The following is a 19954-nucleotide window of genomic DNA, read 5'->3' as shown; positions in this document are numbered from 1 at the left end:
AGAGACGTGGACAAGTTACTCAACATTAAATAAGGACCGTCGGTCTTGTCACTTCTTCATCAACATCACCCGTTCCAGACACTGACGTAACAGGCGTCTTGTATAGGACTGCTACAACATTAAAATAGTAATTCAGTGGTGTCGATTTCATTGTTTGGATTTCTGGTCAAATTGATCCACCATGAAGTGACAGATAGAGAAAAACTAGCAGTTTTCATTCCTCTTGTTTAATCACTGATGCTTCTTTATCTTCAGGGCAGTGCAGGCTTTGGCTACCAAGGAAAAAAGGGAGAACCCGGCCCCGCTGGGCCCCCCGGTCCCCCTGGCCCTCCGGGGCCCGCAACTGAGTTTTCAGTCGGCAGTGACGGCTCAGTTGCTCCCAGAGTCCCCGGACCCCGAGGACCAGCTGGACCACAAGGCGCCCCGGGCCCCCAGGGACCACCAGGAGCTGATGGAGAGCCAGTTAGTAGACTGCAGTTGAATTCTTTACATCATACTGTACAGCACATCCGTTCTGCTACGTGTGCTGTTGACAGAAGTAGTTTAGTTTAGTTTCATTCCAAAATGTCAGATATTATCCTTTAATTTCAATCTTTATTTCAATCTCACAGGGTGATCCTGGTGAGGATGGAAAAACTGTAAGTTGTTATTTTTCCCCTGCACAATTCCAACAACACTGATAAACTTACCAACTGTCAAAAGGTTATGTGATGATGGATTGTTAAAGTAGATACCCATGCCTTTACACTTAGCTTTTCCTTGTATTAACACCAAGACGACCTCTAGTGCCCTAACATTATTGTTTCCTCAACGCAGGGTCCTGATGGACCTCCAGGGTTCCCAGGAACCCCAGGTGACGCTGGACCTAAAGGAGAGAAGGTGAGATGCTCAGTTACATTGACAGAATAACAGAAACAATATTGTAAACATTTACAAAGTACAGTAGAATGTGTAAAATAGAAAAATCAGTTTAAATGGATGTATCTGTTGTAGAAATATACCTTGTCTTAATGAGTCTCGTACACACAGGGAGACCGTGGAGAGGGTCAACCTGGCCCCAGGGGACCACCAGGACTTCCGGGACCCCCAGGACCAGGACTCAGATCTGTGAGTTAATCTCGACCTCAGTCACGTGCTGCGAAAATGTTTAGACACAAATAGTAGCAGCACAAGACTGCCTGGCTTCGTGAATCATTTGTTGAATCCAACTGATTTCAGTTCATGTATTTCAGACTTTTGTGGACATGGAAGGATCAGCGTTCCCTGATTTGGAATCTATTCGGGTGAGAAGAATTGGAATTTTAAATAGTAAAACAGTAACAAACTATGTAGTAGAGGACATCATCTTTGTAATTGTAAGACTGTAACCAGCATCTGTAAACCACAAAGAAGATAAAGTGAAAGGCATTTCTGCAGGATACATTTATCTTATATGCTGCTAGAAATCTTAGATTACTGTAAAGTAGCTTTATGCAAAAGGATACTTTTTTTTGTTGTTGTAGGGACTGCCTGGTCTGCCAGGTCCCCCTGGTCCCCCTGGTCCTCCTGGTCCCTCTACAGCAGGCACAGCAGTGAGTTCTGGGGCATTCGGACCACCAGGAAAGGACGGGGCGCCCGGTCAACCTGTATGTGTTTGCTTCTCAACACCACTAGCCAAATAATTCTCTAAACCCTCAACTTTCTGAAACCTGATGAAAGTGACTGTAAACCTGAACCAACTCTTTCGGACTCTAGGGCTTGTCTGGTGTGCCCGGTACTGATGGCTTCCCAGGAGTTCCTGGTCCCAAGGGAGAAAAGGTAATAACCTTGTGAGAATAATTGTTTCTTTTGTAAAGATTAACAAAATCATAGTCACAGTGTAAACATGAGATGTATCTGATTCAAAGTTGGCTCCTCCTCCCCGCCTCAACGAGCGAGAGAGAGAGAGAGAAGCGAGCCAGAGCGTGAATTAACTAACTGATTGTTTCACGGCGGGCACGTTCTAAAGCACAAATAAACACGCCGACACTTCCGCACACCGCCGTAATTGCAGAATTTTGTGTGAATGCAGCTGAAGCCGGGCTCTGTGGCCTCTGTGCTCTGCCTGTGAGTGGAGCTCAGCCCCGCCCTCGGTCAAACAGACACACAGCCCTGCACGCAGCCAGAGCCCAGGAGAGACGATTTCCCGAACTCACAGCCTGCGAGCTGTTATTGGCTGGGGGCTGCACGCCACTGCCCAAAGGTTGACGCCCAGAAACGTCCCGAACACAGCAAACTAATAAGAAACTAAGAAAATACAGGCAGAGGGTAGCTTCTCTGCAGATACAGACACCGCCACACACTTCTAGAAGTGATGACTGAGATGGATTATTTTGTGTGAGTCTATACATTGTTTTGTTTTTTAGGAAAATCCTACTTATTCTGCCTTTAAAGTCTAACTAAAAATTAAAATTCAGTTCTGCTAAAAAGTAGGGGCATATATTCTTTGTGTTAGTTGACGATATTGGTACTTGTCATTTGATTGGTGCAATATCTGTGTGGGCGGGCACTAATATAGTACATAGTATCACTTCAATTCCAACAGCCAGGCAGGCAACCTGCTGGGGACTGATGTTGTTAGCCGTTGCTTAGTCCCATCTGTGATTTGAGCAATCTCTGCGATACTCCATGTTGTGGTATGTGTTGTAATTTCAATCACTGGGTAATGTATGGAGTGTTGAGGTTACAGGACTACTCAGTGCTGTGAGTTTTGACAGTCTTGTCACCACAACTGGACCCATGAAAGAAAGACATCTAACACTAGCTTGACCCCTGTCCGTTCTATAATGCAGGCCGAACGCAACACTGAGTGAGTTGGAGCTGCCAATGACTCAGCAGGTGTTGAAAAAATATGAACAAAAACTGATGTCTAGTGGGAATTAGTGGACTAGGCTAACTAGCTTCCACTTTCCGAGTGGAAGCCACAGTTGACAGATGACGCTTCTGCTAGCAGCGCTAACCCTAACCTGTCTGTCACCCGCTGCCATGGGAACCGCCCACCCAGAGGCTTGAATCTTATACGCTGTTTCCACAAATATGTCCAAAAACGGTTTTATGCTCTTATGTAAAATGGAGAAAAACATGCACAATAGCCACAGTATTATTATAGATTATATTTCCTTACACAAAAAGTTAGGAGAAATCAAATTTCAGTTAGTGGTAACATGTTTTGTCTGACTCTTTTTCCTACACTAGGGTGATTCAGGCGAGCTGGGTCTGCCCGGAGCAGTTGGAGAGAAGGTGAGGATTTATGATCCTTAATTGTTTTCTTTTTTTTCTCCAGTTTTACTTTAAAGTAGCTGCAGCTTTTCAGTGAGATCTACATTCCAAAACACAACCAAATGCAAATTGCTTCTGTTGTTATAACCCGTATTAGAGAAATTTTATTAGACATAATCCTGAGATGAAGGTACATAAATTCAAGTGTAAGATGGTGGCGTGCTTTTGGGATACCAGAACTGTCTAATTGTGCTGTTTCGCCAATTAGAACGACATATAAACTTTCATCCAACTATTTCTAAAGCTTTTCTCATCCCTTTAATTTCTCCAGCCAAGCTCCTACTTTTCTTTTTTCACCAATCAGCTGCCTCACTGTTTATTCTCCTCCTACTTTCCTAAGCTTTCCCATCTGCAGGTAACTGGGCTCCAGCACGCCAGCCATCAAAGGGGATTTGTGTCTTCTAACAATATGCAAATGTTTGTCAAATATTGTCAGCTACAGACTTGACTTAAAGTTTAATCTGAGTGTTGGCTATGGTTTGGTTTAATATTTGGTGACGTCTGAATTTGGTCCCAGAACCACTGTTACTGGTACTGATAACTACATGCTGCGTGACACAGGTATTAGTAGTTTTGTGCTGGATGCATGAGATTTCTGGCAATTAATAAAAAAAAATCCACACTACCTTGATTATATGCATTTCACTGAAGATGAAATTTTTGTTTTCATGAACACTGATTTTACTTATGTCATTCCATCCTACAGGGAGCTAAAGGAGACACTGGTTTACCGGGACCTGCAGGAGAGCCCGGATTGGCTGGTCTGCCTGGACCTATTGGACCAGTTGGGCCACCTGGGCCTCCCGGGCCTCCTGGACCAAGTTATCGGGTTGGATTTGTAAGTTCTCTATTTAAAGATGTTCAATAATAGTACAAAATACGGTCTATTGACAGCTGTAGTGCAGACACATCGGTGTTTCTATCAGAATTCAAACTATACCCATTTCAACAGAATAACTGTAAAGTACCCACAGTGCAGTAGGTGTACAGATTTTGGGTGTAGTAAGATTATGTTATTAATCATAGGGGCGGTGTCATCTCAGTCACACCCTTATCCTCAGTGTGAAGTGAATATGTGTAGCTCTGTCTACATAGATATAGAGTTTTATGAACCCTCTTTTATGAATTGTACCTTTTTTCTTTTTAATCTCATTATTACTTGACGCAATATTTTGTTTGTTACACATGCTAATAAAGCATGTTGAATTGAATTGAGCAGTGAAGCTGAGTTACAGTATTATTTTGTCAAATATACTGTATATCAGTGAGGTAAATCATCTCAGGTGACCTGAAAGCATTTAATCTCAAAATAAATGAAACAGGACAGAAAAAAACAATAAAAAAAAAAGTTTTGTTTGGCTGTTTGTCATAAAATCTTTGTTGGTGTTTGAAGGATGACATGGAGGGCTCTGGTGGAGGTTTCACCAATGGACTTCCTGGCGTCAGAGGACCAGAAGGAATACAGGTCAGTACTGCGTATTGAAGAAATACTTCACATCCTGTGGAAGATGATATAAAGTATCTCAAATTCTTCACAGTACAAAGTAATAGTTCCTCCTTGTGCTGAAATTCTTTTAATTTTTTTTGTCCCTATATTACATGTCAGAGTAAGTCTCTGATCCCAGATCTGATCAGCAGCTTTAAATTGTGGTCAAGCCATGCCATCACTTAGGCAGGACAAAATCAGGTGCAAGATGGCGACTGTTTTATACTCCAGAGTCCCATTTTTCTCTTTAATTCAAATGATGTCTTATGGTAGCACTATTATAATTATTAATTAAATATAAAATTAAATATTTTGAGGCAGTAAAAGAAATGTTCATCACCACAGCTTGCTTCATGTACTATTTACTTTTCATTTGAAAATTGTATTGAAAATTGTTAATCAATCATGTTATTTAAGTGCAGTTTGTCTTGCTTGGAAAGCTGCTAAAATTAGTATCTTGGTGCAGCATAGAGAACAGTAGTTATCAAGTGAAAATGTTGCCACTGCATTAATTAATTTGTTTAAAATTAATTGTACATTAATTTGTTTAAAGGTCCAGTGTAACAGTGTAACATTTAGGAGGAGCTATTGGCAGAAATGCAATATAATATTTATAAGTTTGTTTTCATTAGTGTATAATCACCTGAAAATAATAATTGTTGTGTTTTTAGCTTAGAATAAGACCTTTATATCTACAGAGGGAGCTGGTTCCCTTCCACGGAGGCTGCCATGATGCACCGCCATGTTTCTACAATAGCCCAGAATGGACAAACCAAACACTGGCTCTAGATAGGGCCTTCACCACTAAATCCTACACACTGGACCTTTAACTGTTTTAATCTGTTTTGGGTAAAATTTAATCATATGGACTATTTGGCCTAGCTACCATACATTCTATAAATTATCTATTTACAAAGTATCATTGTTTCTTTAAAAACAACATGGCATATATTTTCTTCATGTATATATTTTACGTCTGTGAATTTTTAACTAGAACCGGTCCAACAATTTTTAGTAGGAAGTTGCAAATACATGAGGAAGACATACATTAGCTTGTAAATAACCAAGGCAAATGTGTTTGCTTTCAGGGTCCTCCTGGCTTGCCTGGACCTTCAGTAAGTAACTGAGGATTTGGAGCTGGTCCTCTCGCTCCCTTCTCCAACTCACATGGTTTTTTTACTTTAAAAACAAAAAAATTGGATCAAAAAAGGTCTTGTTTTGACTATGTGGAATCACAAGCCTGAGGTACAGCTACCTGGGCCTGAACCAAGGCAATAGGCGAGTGTTTAGCCTGTGCACTCCCTCAAGCGTCTTAACGAGTATATTTAATTCAGGATCGGTTACAAACAGAACTGAAAATAACTACAATTAAATTGTTATTGTATTAAGTAGAATGTATGAAAATATAGGGGTCAGAGAGACAAACTCATAGCAACACAGCATGAGTTTATCCCCAAGTTAGCGTGTTAGCAAACATTTGTCTACGTGCCTGCACATCCAGCAGAAACAACAATATCACATATCAATTTTTCACTGGTGTTTCAGCTCTGGTTAGTTCCACTGCCATGATGTGGTGGTCGACCAAACCAAAAGCAAATCACTGAGCAGAAAGTAGCTGAAAGCAGCGTAAAGCTGCAGAGGTTGGGTGTTGATTTTCAGTGGGATCAGATGTATAAGCAAATGTTTCACATTAGAAGCAATTATGTTGTAGTAACTTTTAGTAATCTTTTTGTGTGTTTTAGTGAATTTTGTTTTTCACTGGTGTAACTTGAATGTACCTCTGCAGGGTAAACCTGGGTTACCAGGTGTACCAGGTCAGAAGGGCAATGAAGGCCTTGTAGGAAGAGATGGGCAACCGGGGTTGGATGGCTTCCCTGGACCTCAGGTAAAATAAGATTTTTAAGATTTCCCTCTAGATCTGGCACTCTGACACATAAGAATATTTCATGTACTAGCTGGATACCAGAGGCCATATAGTTGTTGAAAAGTCATGGTGAGTTTTCAAACCTGTGTGATGTAACAGAGCATTTGGTTTACCATGTTACATTACAGATGGTGCAAGCTGTCAAAATAAGGATACTTGACATTAAAGGACAGGCTCATGGTTTTTGTTTTTGTTTTGTATCTGAAACCGTCTGACTGCCTTTCACTTTTGATTGTGTTATGTAGCAGACTTCACAACAATGTCATAACCTAACAAGGCATGAGGCAAAATATTTTCCATTCTCAAATGTTTATGTTTATGGCCCATTTACCCCCATAGCCACAATAGGTAATTCATTAAGTCTTTTGTATCAAGTACATTCTGGGTTAGAAAATTATTTGTTTTTTGAGGAAAAACAGCTGAGTTTGCAGCCTGAAGTCAAACAAAGTTAGCACGATGCAGTAACAGTAGAAGAAAATGCTAACCCCTCACAAACCCCTGTGTCAACCAATTTTGTACAAAAGTAACTCTAATAGAGGGAAGGAAATGGACAGTTTAAGGACAATGTGGGAAAAACAGTATCATCATCTTTTGCACATCCTGCTGCTGTTTCCAGCAGTGCAGACAAAGTTAAAACACAGTTTAGCTGCAATTCTTAATGAAGAGTTTTATAGTAAGAGTGCACAATACATCCGTCATCTTATCAGTGTCAGGCAATAACTGCTTTAAAATATATTATCATATTGGGATCTATAACAAGTTATACCCAATATAAGCATGAAAGTTCATTCTTAGCCTTGGAAGTAGTAGTTTAATTCAATGTTCACTTACCAGAACTTTCAAGTGCATGTCATGGTCTTCACCAGTGGATGGGGTTTGTTCAGTTGTCATGGAGATGGCTCAGTTGTTATCCATACTTAGGTAATGTGATGACAACTGGGAAAACTTGATCCACTGACAGTAAGGTGCAGTTCTGCGGATAGTAAATGGACATCGAGTTAAGATTATGTTGTCAATACACCCAATATATTTTGGAGCAATATATCAGGCATAATTTGGATATCTGTTGAAATGTGTGTAGTAGCCAGTTTTGATTCGATAATGGTAATATCTAATCTTTTATGTGCATTTCTCTTTTGTGACAACTGAAGGGAGCATATTTCCCCCATTTGATATTGAAAAGTGCCTGTTCAATTGAGGCATGATGTTGAGCTGCTTAAATAAACATAAATGAAATTTTTAACAGGTTTATCATCTAATAATATAATATAAGCAGTGCTTTTATTGTCTTCAATTTTCTATGACTAAGAATGTTGTTCTTCTCGTGTTTTGCCAGACCTTTGTGAAGCAGGTATTTGGACATACAGTGCTTTCACCTTTGTTAAATTATCTTTTGTCTCATTCTTCTTTGATTTTACAGGGACCAAAGGGTGACAGAGGTGACAAAGGAGAGAGGGTGAATATCATTTTTAACCTCAAATATCAATTTATTTATACATTATGTTCACTACAAAGCAAATGTCTGTAAGATGCTGATCCCATGTTGCACTGCAACACACTTCCCCTCGCACTTCTGTATGTTTCTTTGTAGTTATTTTGATCTGTCAGACCTTTAAAGACTAATACTTGTTACCTTTTTTGAAGATATTTTAATTTTTTATGTTTAATACAAATATAAAAAACAAAGGCTGTGTCATATTGAGGATTTGATTAATTTCCAGTCTACTAGGTGGGACAGTTATTTATCTTTTTGCTGCGTGTGTGCATGTTGTGGTTTTAGGGTGACGCAGGTCGAGATGGAACCGGACTCCCAGGTCCACCTGGCCCGCCTGGCCCACCAGGACAAGTCATCTACCAGACATCTGGCAATGTAAGTAACAAACAGCACACACAGTGGCAGACATGGCGACATTCAGAAATAATGAAACCAGCACTGCAGTTTGAATTTGTATCAGGCAATTTCTTCTAGACTGAAACCCAAAACTAAGAGCAGTCCTGACCAGTAGAATCTTAACTTCATTCTCTTTGTGTCACTACAGTTTGATGGTGGCGTTGGCAGTGTTGGGGCCCAGGTTTGTATTCATGTTTACACACTAACACTGATACCAAAATAATGCAGAACAACTCTGGTAGAAATACACTGTAGTCTTCGAGATCATAGTTGATGTGTGTGTAATGTTTACATGTATGTGGGACATATGGTTGTTGTATTCACGCAGGGCTTCCTCTCTATTTTGCCAACTTTTTAAAAAGTTCACATTGGTAGCTCATATGATGCACTATTCTGAGTGGTTGCCTTCAAACTGAGATCTAAATGCATTCTGTATCACCACAGACTTTACAAGGCCCTGTACATTTCACTGAGCTTTTTACAACACATAAAGTTGATTGTGCACTTGTAATTATAACCGTAGAGTGGGCTGTCAACTGAGACGTGACATCCACACATGGTGAAACGTACAATTCACTTTTCTGCGTTAGGGGGGATTATGGAACCGCTGTTCAAAAGACACATCAGTGCTGACAGTGTCAAACTTTATTAGAACACAGGATTGTTGTGATAACTGTCGGACCTTTATCAAATATAACCACAAAACATCGGTTTCCATTTTAATATATTATTAAAGACAGCAGTATACCAGCACCTGTACTGATTTCACAACATACATTTTAGAATGAGTCAGTCCAATCAGGGCCAGAATAAGCTGTGTGGGGATTTGCTTGTACATTTTTGCTATTTGTAAAGTCAGTAAAAACAAATAAAAATGTATTATGTTTTCCTGTACAGGGGGGACCTGGTTTACCTGGTCAAGCTGGATTCCCTGTAAGTCTACCTGTGCTACATAATTAATGTACCTTGCCCTTATTATAACCACAAATGTGAAGTGTATTTAATTCACATTTATGGTTGTGACAAAATTGTCCATACATTATTGAATAGTTTGTCTTAAAGATGAGGAATGAGCATTCTGTGTGATTCTCAACAGGTGATAACTGAAAACACACAGGCCTGTTTCCTGCTGTGTTTTCAACCTGTTGTTAATCTGCAGTGCATTTTTTGTTTTTCTTGTTGTAAACAAATCCTGTGAAAGTACCAAAACCAAGAATGTGTTAATCCCCCTGTCAGTACTTTCCAACTTACTTCCCTACCCTGTCTGGGGCACTCAGCCTCAAGACCATTCACTCCTACTGAAGATGCAAATCTAAAAATATAAAGTATATTAAAGGCCCTGAAAAACTATTTTCTCAATCAGCTTCATGCTATAACCGATGGTGTCCTACATGAACACACTATTTTCTGCCAGAGTTTGAACAGTTCTGGTCTGAAGTAGGTGCTCTGTTAAGAAATGGTGACGTCACGTATTTCAGTGCACCAATCAGGATTTAACATGTGAATCAAAGTGTGATGACAGTTGTTGGGGTGTTCGCTTGTGTTGCCAGTCCACTGTTAGTCAAATCTGATCGAACCACACCCACACAGTCCTGATGAAGCAGATTAGCTAAGTTAATGAGTGTTAAACTCTTAATAAATAATAACTATGAATGTTTATTTTATCTGAACTTTAACTGTGATTTTTGTACTTTTAGTCATGAATATTTAATGTTTTGGAGAAATACTTAAGATTTGAAACCACGTTTTCAGGGGCTTCTTCTCTGTACTACAGTTATTCCATTTTGCACTGCATCTACTCAAAGAAGCCCTCATTGCACTCAGCACTGCAGAAGCTGCACTGTATAGACAGAGACCAATGGAATGGCTGATCATATTGGCTTGAATTTTTCTAAGGGAACAAAGACTTTCCTGCGGCCGAATGACCTCTTGTTATTCAGTAAAACTTATATTTATTTATCTTGCCTACCCTAGGGTCCTATTGGACCAAAGGGTGACAGAGGAGAGCCCGGCCTTCCAGGCTACGGAGTGAAGGTTAGTTATTTGTTTGTTCAACTATTTATTTTGCCACTCATCATCATTAAGACACTGCTGTTATTGAGTCTGCGTTGTCTCGTCGCTGCTGTTCTGTGTTCAGGGTGAGAAAGGTGAACCAGGCTTAGTGATCGGACCAGATGGAAATCTTCTGTCTCTGGAAGGGCTAACAGGTCTGAAGGTGAGCTGTCAGACAACAAGGCAAACATGCAAATACAAACTCATACATGCACCTCTTCTCTACAGAATATGTTGCTGCTTTTCATGTCTAAATGTGTTGCCTGTTTTGATCTGCTGCAGTGGTTGTTGAAACTAATCTGCTTCCTTTACCATGTCTGTAGGGAGACAGAGGACCTCCTGGACCTGTTGGACCCCCTGTAAGTATTTGAGCATTTCTGTCTAAGATATCTGCACTAATGTACCAAAACGGTGTTTTCTACTTCACTCTGCAGTCAGCTCACATGGTGTTTTATTTCATGATATATTGTTGTAGGGTCAGTATGGGCCTACTGGATTAAAGGGTGAAATTGGAATGCCTGGAAGACCTGTAAGTACCCCTTCCTTGGTGTCTTATGTTGGTATATTTTCATATAAATATGTAATACTATTCTGTATTTATATTAGGTACCATATTTTCATTTTGCTGAACTATTATATATTGCTGTAGTGACGTTTTAATCCTGTTCTTTCTGTTTTTCCAAGACCAAGAAAATAATCAATGACTTTCTCCCCTCAGGGTCGCCCTGGTGTAAATGGATACAAGGGTGAGAAAGGAGAGGCAGGAGTTGGTTCTGGCTACGGCTACCCAGTAAGTGTTAATATTGTTACCGATGCCTTAACAAGGCTGATTTGACAGTGGCAGAAGTTAATACACTTTGACATCATCCTGTTTACTCTCCAACCCCCAAACCATGCCAGAGTGTAATGAAGGCACAGCCTCCAATGTCACAAAAAAGACACTTATTAAATGTGACCTGTCTGTGACCTGCCTTCGGTCAGAATAGGTGTGGTGTAGGTTAGCCTGCAAGCCACAGGTGACACATGCCACGAACTGCACATACTCAGTGAAACGGAAGAGAGTCTTACATTGGGCTTTAAATACTGACTGGCTAGCTAGCTATTTAGTTAGCTTGTTAGCATATTTTATTTGAATCAATATTCATTTAACCAAAAAACCCTCACTGAGATCTCTTTTCAACCTCTTTTCAAGTGGCTGATTACCTTGCTAGCTTTTAGTTTTGTACACATTATTTACCTTTGGACAAGTTCAAAAAACACAATCCCTGTTTTAATGTTACATATGTCAGCTGTTCTGCTCTGTAATTGTGCCTTGTCAGAAAAACACGGTTTGTGCGTTACCATTCTCTCTGAATTGAAATGAGCCGCTGTCTCTGAATTTGGAAGTGCCACTGTGATAAATGTTGATAGATGTTAACATGTCTGTAGATCCACTGTTCATGGATTCTTCCAGAGTGAGCGTCCTTAATCTTAATCAAAGCTGTACATTTCTCAGACTTGTCAGTGTCTGCTTGGAGAATGCTCTAATGTCAAGAACATACCTCAGTGTTTACATCAGTGCTAGCAATCAATGTGTCTCAGTAGTTGTCAAAAAATATCAAAACACTGTCTAAGTTTGATTGATGGTGTGTCAGTAATCTCACCACTACCTAATGCGAATCATGATGTATCTGCACACCAAACAGAGAGAAAGAGTGAATAACTTTGTTTTCATCAGGGAGTCCCTGGCCAACCCGGACCACCCGGACCACCTGGACCCCCTGGGCCAGCTGTTCCCTTAGATCGCTTCAGTGTGAGTACACAAGATCCCGAACCTCGTACCTTGAACAAAATTTTGGACATTTATATGTACCAGTTAGAGTTATCGGTAGCTTGTAACACTCATGTACCCTCTGGTGGCTGAGAGCTAAACCATTTCATATTTGAGTCATTAACCCAGTCATTATCTGGCGCTTTTGTTCTGTTGTTTAAGCCACCTGTTTAAGAAGTAGTGAGTCGGTTGCTAATTGCATAATTTGGCATAAACCTTAGACACATCTTTTTCTCTATTGTTGCTGGAATTGCTTTTTTTTTTCTATCTGTTCATAGCGCTATGATGAAACTTCAAGGAGTTACCCAGGTATGACCTCCAACACCCACTGTTGCTTTAGCACCAATACATAATACTGTAATATAGAGAGGGATAAGAATGGAGATGTTAAGTAAATGTGCCAGTCAAGGAAGAGAGATTTAGAAAGGGTTTAAAGCGCCTGCAGACATAAACAGTTCTATCTTAATTTCACTTTGATCCTGCTGCCTCCGCCTGAAGGGGATATACGTACACTCTGTTGTCAAGATTAAGCTATCAAGTCTTACCAGATTTGAAGAATGACTTGATAAAACACAGAAGACATTACTATCAATGACACAGGGTGCCAACAGTTTTGCAGATACACCTGTGGGATATTGTGTCTAACTCACCACTGTTAAAAATGATATGTTGTTGCAGCAATTAAAGGGGAAAAAGGAGAGCGTGGTGATCGAGGACTTCCAGGAATCCCAGGTAAATCCTAGTTTGTATAAAATACACATGCTGTAAAATATACATGCTGCTCTTGAAGTGACTTATTATTACTTAACTATTAAACTAATACTTTATTTTTTTCAGGAACAGCCTCTAATATTGACATTTACACATTCAAGGTACAGTAGCTTATCACTACACCACAGGTCAGTTTGATTAGTATGCTGGATGTACTGTAAGAAGAAAAATCTTCATGATGTTGAACTGTTTCCAACAGAATGAACTGAAGGGAGAGCGTGGGGACTCAGGTGTGAAGGGAGAAAAGGGAGAGCCTGGTGGTGGATATTATGACCCACGTTTTGGAGGAGTACAAGGCCCACCAGGGCCTCCTGGCAAACCAGGCCTACTGGTGAGTTCTGAGTAAAATGTCTGTCCTATAGTTAATAGTTACAGGTATTAACGGCCCAGATCCTATTTTGTGAAAAGATTTCTTGTTTTATCTGTACAGTAGGCACATGACCCGTTATTACACAGAAACAAACGCTGTTTGTCGTGATCTAGATGCGAGACATTTTAAAATGTATTGTTCCAGTAATTTTGATTTTTCTCTTTCACGTTAGGGTCCAAAGGGAGATTCTGTAATCGGCCCTCCTGGACCCCAGGGGCCACCAGGGCCACCAGGGATTGGTTACGATGGGCGTCCAGGTCCTCCAGGACCACCTGGACCTCCAGGACCCCAAGGATCTTCCTCACTTCCTGGCGCATACAGGCCCAATCACTGTAAGTGGCTTTTTCTATCTTTAAATATTCTGGATATTTCTAAACTATACACTCTATATACTACTATACCAGGACATTCTAGAGCCTCTGCAGAGTAAATGAAATATAGTTTGTAATCTTCAGAAGTTAAGAGTCATACTGTCCCTCCTTCACCTAGTGTGTATTTAAGACAAACACCACTGGAGCCGTTCATAAGCCAAATCATTAACAAGCTTTTGTTTTCATTTGAAGCCCTCAGTGTCCCTGGACCTCCTGGTCCTCCTGGTCCGCCTGGAAGTCCTGGTCTGTCCTCTGGGGTAAGTGCCATCACTGCATTTTAATAATCCTCCGACTGACTATTTGATTGTTAGGCTGGCTTTGAAAATAAAAATACATTTCGTAATGATCGGTCTGCACACTGGAACAGTTGTTGAAAAGGGATCATGTTGTGTCTAAAATACATTTGCCTGCTAAACTATTCAGGGCTGATCAGCTGATCAGAACTTCTCATTTTAAGAGCAATTGGCAGCCATTTATTAGTTATTCCGTTTATGTTCAACAAAAGCTAAACACCATGTATATTTGTTTTCCACAGGTTACAGTTTTGAGGTCATACGACACAATGATTGCTACTGCCAGACGGCAGGCAGAGGGCAGCCTCATCTACATCATAGACAAAGCAGACCTCTACCTGAGAGTACGCGATGGACTGCGGCAAGTCATGGTACCGTAATCTACTTCTCACCCAAGAAAATGCAAGGCTTAAAACTTTATTATAGAGCTCAAAACAGGAATTTAAACCATAGACCATACCATAGAGCTTTAATACAATTTAACTTTAAAGCTGCTGCAGTAAACCATTTTTGACCACTAGGGGGCAATACAAATATGAAAAGATGTTCACACAGCTACTTTTCTCAAATTCAGCAAATTGAATAAATTTTTGTGTTATATATTTATAGATTTAAAATATCTTAAATAATTACATTATTATGTGTTTGTGAAAAAAAGTCATTTGATGCAATGTTAAAATAGAGACAGTATATACTACCTTATTCAGTTCAGATCAGGCGATACATTCATTGTGAGTTGAGATGTCAGTAAACTGCTTTTTCCCCCCTCTCAGCTTGGCGAGTACAGTCCCTTCTTCAGAGATCTGGTAAGTTCCACAGAAGAAAAATAGAATAAACATATTTTGCCTTTTGACATTGACTGTTTAATAATTTTTTAATCTCTTTAATTTTTATATTTAAAGGAGAACGAAGTGGCAGAGGTCCAGCCTCCACCTGTGATTCTGTACCCCCAGTCCCAGGACCAGTCCCACAACAACGGAGCTGGCCATTACTCCCACGGGGGTTCTGCCATTCGGCCCATTGAGCCTCCACCACACCCACCTGTAGACCCCAGATACCCCCCACAGTATGATCCCAGATTCCCAGACCTGAGACACACAGGTCAGACAGACGGAAGATTAGCCACCCAGCAGACCGAGAACAGGCACCCTGTCACTCCGCAGCGACGACCCAGCCCACCTGTACCGCAGCCTGATGGCCACGTGGACACGTCAGGATCAGGAGTGAGTAGAGCAGAACCTGGAGAGCTCAAGAATATAATAAATGTTAATTAGTTAATTACGGAGGGTAATGCATTACTTTAATGCAGGATGATTTGGTGTAAACCCTAACCCTAAAACACTTAACATTCAGTAATTGAGTGATGATAAAGGGGGTTTTGTTGGTGAGATAATGCACTTGGTGGTGGGGAGGAGGAGGAGGAGGTTGCAGCACACTTAAAGACAGTGATGATGATTAAAATGTAGTGTGTGTATATATATTTGACAGAGAGGTTATCATTGGTTTGGGAGCGGGCTCTAAAAAAGAAAGGGAACAAACAGATAGCAACAGAAGGAATAAATCCCCAGAGAAAGGTTTGTAGAACAGTGGAGCTGCCTTGGATTTTTGGGGGTATCTGTTCCCTCTTGACCTGTGTATAAGAAGCACCTGCTTTGTTTTTCACTCCTGTAACATCCCAGTAGTGCTTTTCTTCCATTTTCAGATTAGATCTTTTTTTTTTTTTTTGCAAAAACATGCATAGAAGCAAATGTGTTAAATGGTTTTGGGAATAACCGTGGGATTAATGTGGAGTGTACTGACTGGATAAAAGGCTAAGCAGAAATAAACGGAGGGGCAGCTTCAGTTAGAATATTCAACATGTGGCTCATGTTCATTATTCATGTTTTACTGGAACAGAATATTTGGATATTATAGCTTGAAAGATACTGGAATGTTGAGGCTGATATCAATACTAATATTTGAGAGTTTCCAAAATTCAATAGTGATATAGAGCCCTCTTTTATTTTTAACTGTGATCAAGATATGTAAGAAGCAGGACCTTGTCAGTGGTCCCTACCTCAAATATATCTTTGACATTTCCGTACTGGAATTATTTGTTACTTATCATCAGATATATGTCAGTGGACATATATCTGCAGTAAGCGTTATTGGCTGATATAGCGGCCCAGCCTATTTAGCGGTCTAGCTCCATTATATATAAAACCTGCTCTAGACAGAGTAAGGGTCACATACTGCCATACAATGGAACTTGAAAAAGTAATAAAATTTGCAAAAATGCAGGCGCATAATTTTAAAAATAAGGGTGCAATATTTTATCTGAAACTTATTTTTCTGTAATGTGCTAAACTTAGTTTATTAAAATAATTTACCCTATACTGATGTGTAAGAAGAGCAGGTCAAACAGAGGAAGCTATTTTAACATAAACCTGTGTCTTCCTCATCAGCTTCATCTCGTCGCCTTGAACGCCCCTCAGACTGGTAACATGCGAGGAATTCGCGGGGCGGACTTCCTGTGCTTCCAGCAGGCCCGCGCTGTAGGCCTGAAGGGGACCTTCAGAGCTTTCCTGTCCTCCAAGCTTCAAGACCTCTACACCATCGTCCGCAGGTCGGACAGGGACAGCTTCCCCATCGTGAACCTCAAGGTGGGGTACTACTGCTGGGGAAGTGGCAATATTGCTAAAGGGCCGTATATACTCCAAACGGACACTACACTGGGTGTCTGCATAGGCTATGCTAAGGCTGTGTCATTTTCACTGAAGTCCAACTGTAGCTCTGACTACTTTTATTTTAAAGGTTTCTTGGAATTTTTTGCATAAATGTAATTTATCTGGATTCTGTCTTAATGGCTGTGGTTTACTAATGTGTCTTCACTGTTTTCTAAACTAACTTTATTCTATCTATGCATCTTGCTGCTTAATGAAGAACACATTATGTAGGAGAAATTCTATTTAAGGTATTATAATCTCTGTCTTGCAGGACCAAGTATTGTTCAGCAGTTGGGAGTCTATGTTTGGAGACAATGCGAGGAAAATGAGGGAGAATGTACCCATCTACTCCTTTGATGGTAGAGACATCCTCAGGGATAGCGCATGGTGAGTGTTAACTGGGCATACTTTGGTTTGTACAACAGTCTTACATTTAATACAGCAGCCTGTACACTAACATGTAGCTGTTCGTGTAGTAGTATCATTTGTTGATTAGCAGTAACATTTTGTTTACTTTGTTGGTTTTTTATCTGTGGGCACATCCTGTAACTGTATATAAATTCTGACCTCCGTGCTTGTTTTTGCTTTCCTCCAGGCCAGAGAAAATGGTCTGGCATGGATCAAGCAACAAAGGCCACCGGCAAACAGACCACTACTGCGAAACATGGCGGGCGGGCGACCGCGCTGTGACTGGTCTGGCATCATCACTACACAGCGGCCACCTCCTGCAGCAAACCTCCAGTAGCTGCTCCGGCTCCTACATCGTCCTCTGCATTGAGAACGCCGTCACATCACACTCCAAAAAATAAATCCCGTCCATCCTCCTTTTTTTTTTTTTGTTCTGGGCCCCAGTTAAACACAGTTTTACTTCCCCGATAACATGCCTTGTGAACATGTGGCGTCCAATGAACTGGCCCTGTGGCTCTTTGCCTGGCAGAGACGCTTGGCATTGTCTGCTCCTCCCCTCCATGAACGCCAAAGAGATGGGTCACACAGAGGGGTGTTGGTCCTTTTTCTCTGGGGCATTGGCACATATCTTCTCCAAGAGGTGGATCGAGAGCAGAGAAGCTAAATGCGTTCTCAAATTGTATCCATTTTTTAAAAATTCTGTATATTACATGTTTGTCGTTTGTGATTTTTTGTTTTGTTTATTTTTTTTGACGTTATCAATGTTTTACCTTTTGAACTGTTTATAAAAATGCTTTATCCATCCTGTTATTGTTTTTATTTTATTTTAGGTATTGATCATTTCTACATTTTTTCCTATTTCATTTTAGAATTGTGGGTTATGACGGGGTACAGCAAAGGTTTAAAAACTATTTTAAATTTAAAGAAGTAAATAGATATTTATTTTAAATGAAGTTATGTAAGGACAAAAAAAAATTTTGGAAAATTTAAAAATGCTAAATACCCTCATTTATATTCTACACAGCACAGAACATTTAATTCTTTTCAAAATCAGAAACTGTGCCTTATTACACAACCAGGACTGCTTTACAAAATAAGCTCATAGAGTGAACCACTTCTTTTGTATGCATTATTCTACAAATATGTAAATGTTACATTGTTTTTTTTTTTCTCAAGTGCATTCAGATGCTTTTACTTCACACTAAATTTAAATGACCTTGTTGGACACGGACACCACAGTAATGAATAATCCCACATCCAGAGGGCAAGATTCCTTCTAGCTGAAAATGAGCCTTTTGAATCGAAAATGATTATTTTTCCCTTTTACCACTTTATAAAAACCTATCAGTGAGTAAGCTGGAAGTGATTAGTTTGCTGCTAATCTTTGTTGGCATGATTGCTGTCACGGGTGTTAGGGACAGGAAAACTAGTCAGTTAAGGAGACATTTTTTGCAGCTTTGAATCTCAGAGAGTAACCTGGCCTTAGTGCTACTGATGTCTTGACTGAACCTGTGGATATCCATTTTTAAAAAAAATTGTGCTGTACTGTTTCTCCCAGGCACTGAATAAAAGTCATTTTCAACTACAACAATAACGTGATGTACTGTACATAGGTCTGTACAGTGTGTTGAATTCTTTTATTTGCTGAACCAAATGCAACCATCTCATGAAGATCTCCGATAGCGCCGTGACCTTGATACGTTTCACTCAGCAGCCCTGACCAGCAGTTTTATGTCCTGTTCAGTGAGATGTTGCTGTGGCATTGACTCCACCACAGTTGAGTGTCTCCACTGGCAATGAGAGGCACTTAACACACCTGGGTCATACATCATCTATTAACCTTGACAGTTAATGTAAACTTGTAAATTAATTCAATTTAACCATGAAAGCATACCTATAGAATAATAATAAATAATATCTGTTTGTCAGATATGGGACTGTTCATGTAGCACTTCACGGAAGTTCGGAAGTTGGGTGATCTTATACAATGGTACAACCGTAATAGTGTTAACTGCCAATTTCATGGGTATGTTAAAACAACAAAAAAAGTACTTCCAGAAGCACTTAATGTGCATTCTATCAATGTGTCTTGATTAGGAGTTAAGTAACATTATTGTTGGGACATGGGTTGCATTGTTAACTAATTAGAACACATTAGTACAACAGTCCTAAATCCTGAACATGTCAAGATTGACATTTGATTTAAATGAAATTACCAGGCAATCATAAACACATTGGCTGTAGGTTCTCCAAGTATAGTGGATTTTAAAAGAGAACTGAATTAGGTCACCAGTCATTGGCGATGGCTTATGAAATCCCCTTAAATCTCTTCTTTAAAGTTAGGAGGAGTTTCAAGATAATATTTGATTAAGAAGATTAATTTGAATTATTCAGAGCTGGCCTAATTTGGTAGTTATTTTAAAATGATATGCCCACTATAAGAGTTTCTTACATTCAGGTGGTTACAGTGGAGAGAACCTTATTCATGCCTCTGTATGTGGCCAAAACATTCATGTAACTGCAGATAATGCTGGCAAGCCGTTACCATGTGACACAGCCAGTGAAGTAACAAAGGT

The 19954-nt window shown here is 40.0% G+C and overlaps 1 protein-coding gene across 5 annotated transcripts in view; it reads left to right on the top strand.

Moving 5' to 3' along the window:
* col18a1a (collagen type XVIII alpha 1 chain a) overlaps positions 1-18966 on the top strand; it is a 75987-nt gene extending 57021 nt beyond the window's left edge. For all 5 annotated transcript variants that reach the window (XM_044217008.1, XM_044217007.1, XM_044217005.1 and 2 more), the window contains 34 exons: positions 256-462; positions 612-638; positions 817-879; positions 1030-1107; positions 1233-1283; positions 1503-1625; positions 1735-1797; positions 3214-3258; positions 4004-4135; positions 4691-4762; positions 5872-5898; positions 6570-6668; positions 8128-8163; positions 8488-8577; positions 8747-8779; positions 9496-9531; positions 10573-10632; positions 10736-10813; positions 10974-11009; positions 11126-11179; positions 11369-11440; positions 12368-12442; positions 12739-12769; positions 13139-13192; positions 13298-13332; positions 13431-13562; positions 13774-13933; positions 14165-14229; positions 14508-14636; positions 15039-15071; positions 15168-15488; positions 16710-16907; positions 17242-17357; positions 17566-18966. In XM_044217008.1, coding sequence (XP_044072943.1) covers positions 256-462; positions 612-638; positions 817-879; positions 1030-1107; positions 1233-1283; positions 1503-1625; positions 1735-1797; positions 3214-3258; positions 4004-4135; positions 4691-4762; positions 5872-5898; positions 6570-6668; positions 8128-8163; positions 8488-8577; positions 8747-8779; positions 9496-9531; positions 10573-10632; positions 10736-10813; positions 10974-11009; positions 11126-11179; positions 11369-11440; positions 12368-12442; positions 12739-12769; positions 13139-13192; positions 13298-13332; positions 13431-13562; positions 13774-13933; positions 14165-14229; positions 14508-14636; positions 15039-15071; positions 15168-15488; positions 16710-16907; positions 17242-17357; positions 17566-17779 — 3045 coding nt within the window. In that variant the 3' untranslated portion in view covers positions 17780-18966. The remainder of the gene's footprint in view (positions 1-255; positions 463-611; positions 639-816; positions 880-1029; positions 1108-1232; positions 1284-1502; positions 1626-1734; positions 1798-3213; positions 3259-4003; positions 4136-4690; positions 4763-5871; positions 5899-6569; positions 6669-8127; positions 8164-8487; positions 8578-8746; positions 8780-9495; positions 9532-10572; positions 10633-10735; positions 10814-10973; positions 11010-11125; positions 11180-11368; positions 11441-12367; positions 12443-12738; positions 12770-13138; positions 13193-13297; positions 13333-13430; positions 13563-13773; positions 13934-14164; positions 14230-14507; positions 14637-15038; positions 15072-15167; positions 15489-16709; positions 16908-17241; positions 17358-17565) is intronic.
* Positions 18967-19954: the final 988 nt, after the last annotated feature.

Source organism: Siniperca chuatsi, linkage group LG12 (assembly GCF_020085105.1).
Source record: "Siniperca chuatsi isolate FFG_IHB_CAS linkage group LG12, ASM2008510v1, whole genome shotgun sequence".
In the NCBI taxonomy this organism is placed as follows: Eukaryota; Metazoa; Chordata; class Actinopteri; order Centrarchiformes; family Sinipercidae; genus Siniperca; species Siniperca chuatsi.
Note: the sequence above shows the minus strand (reverse complement) of the source record. Positions and strands in the feature narration are given on the sequence as shown.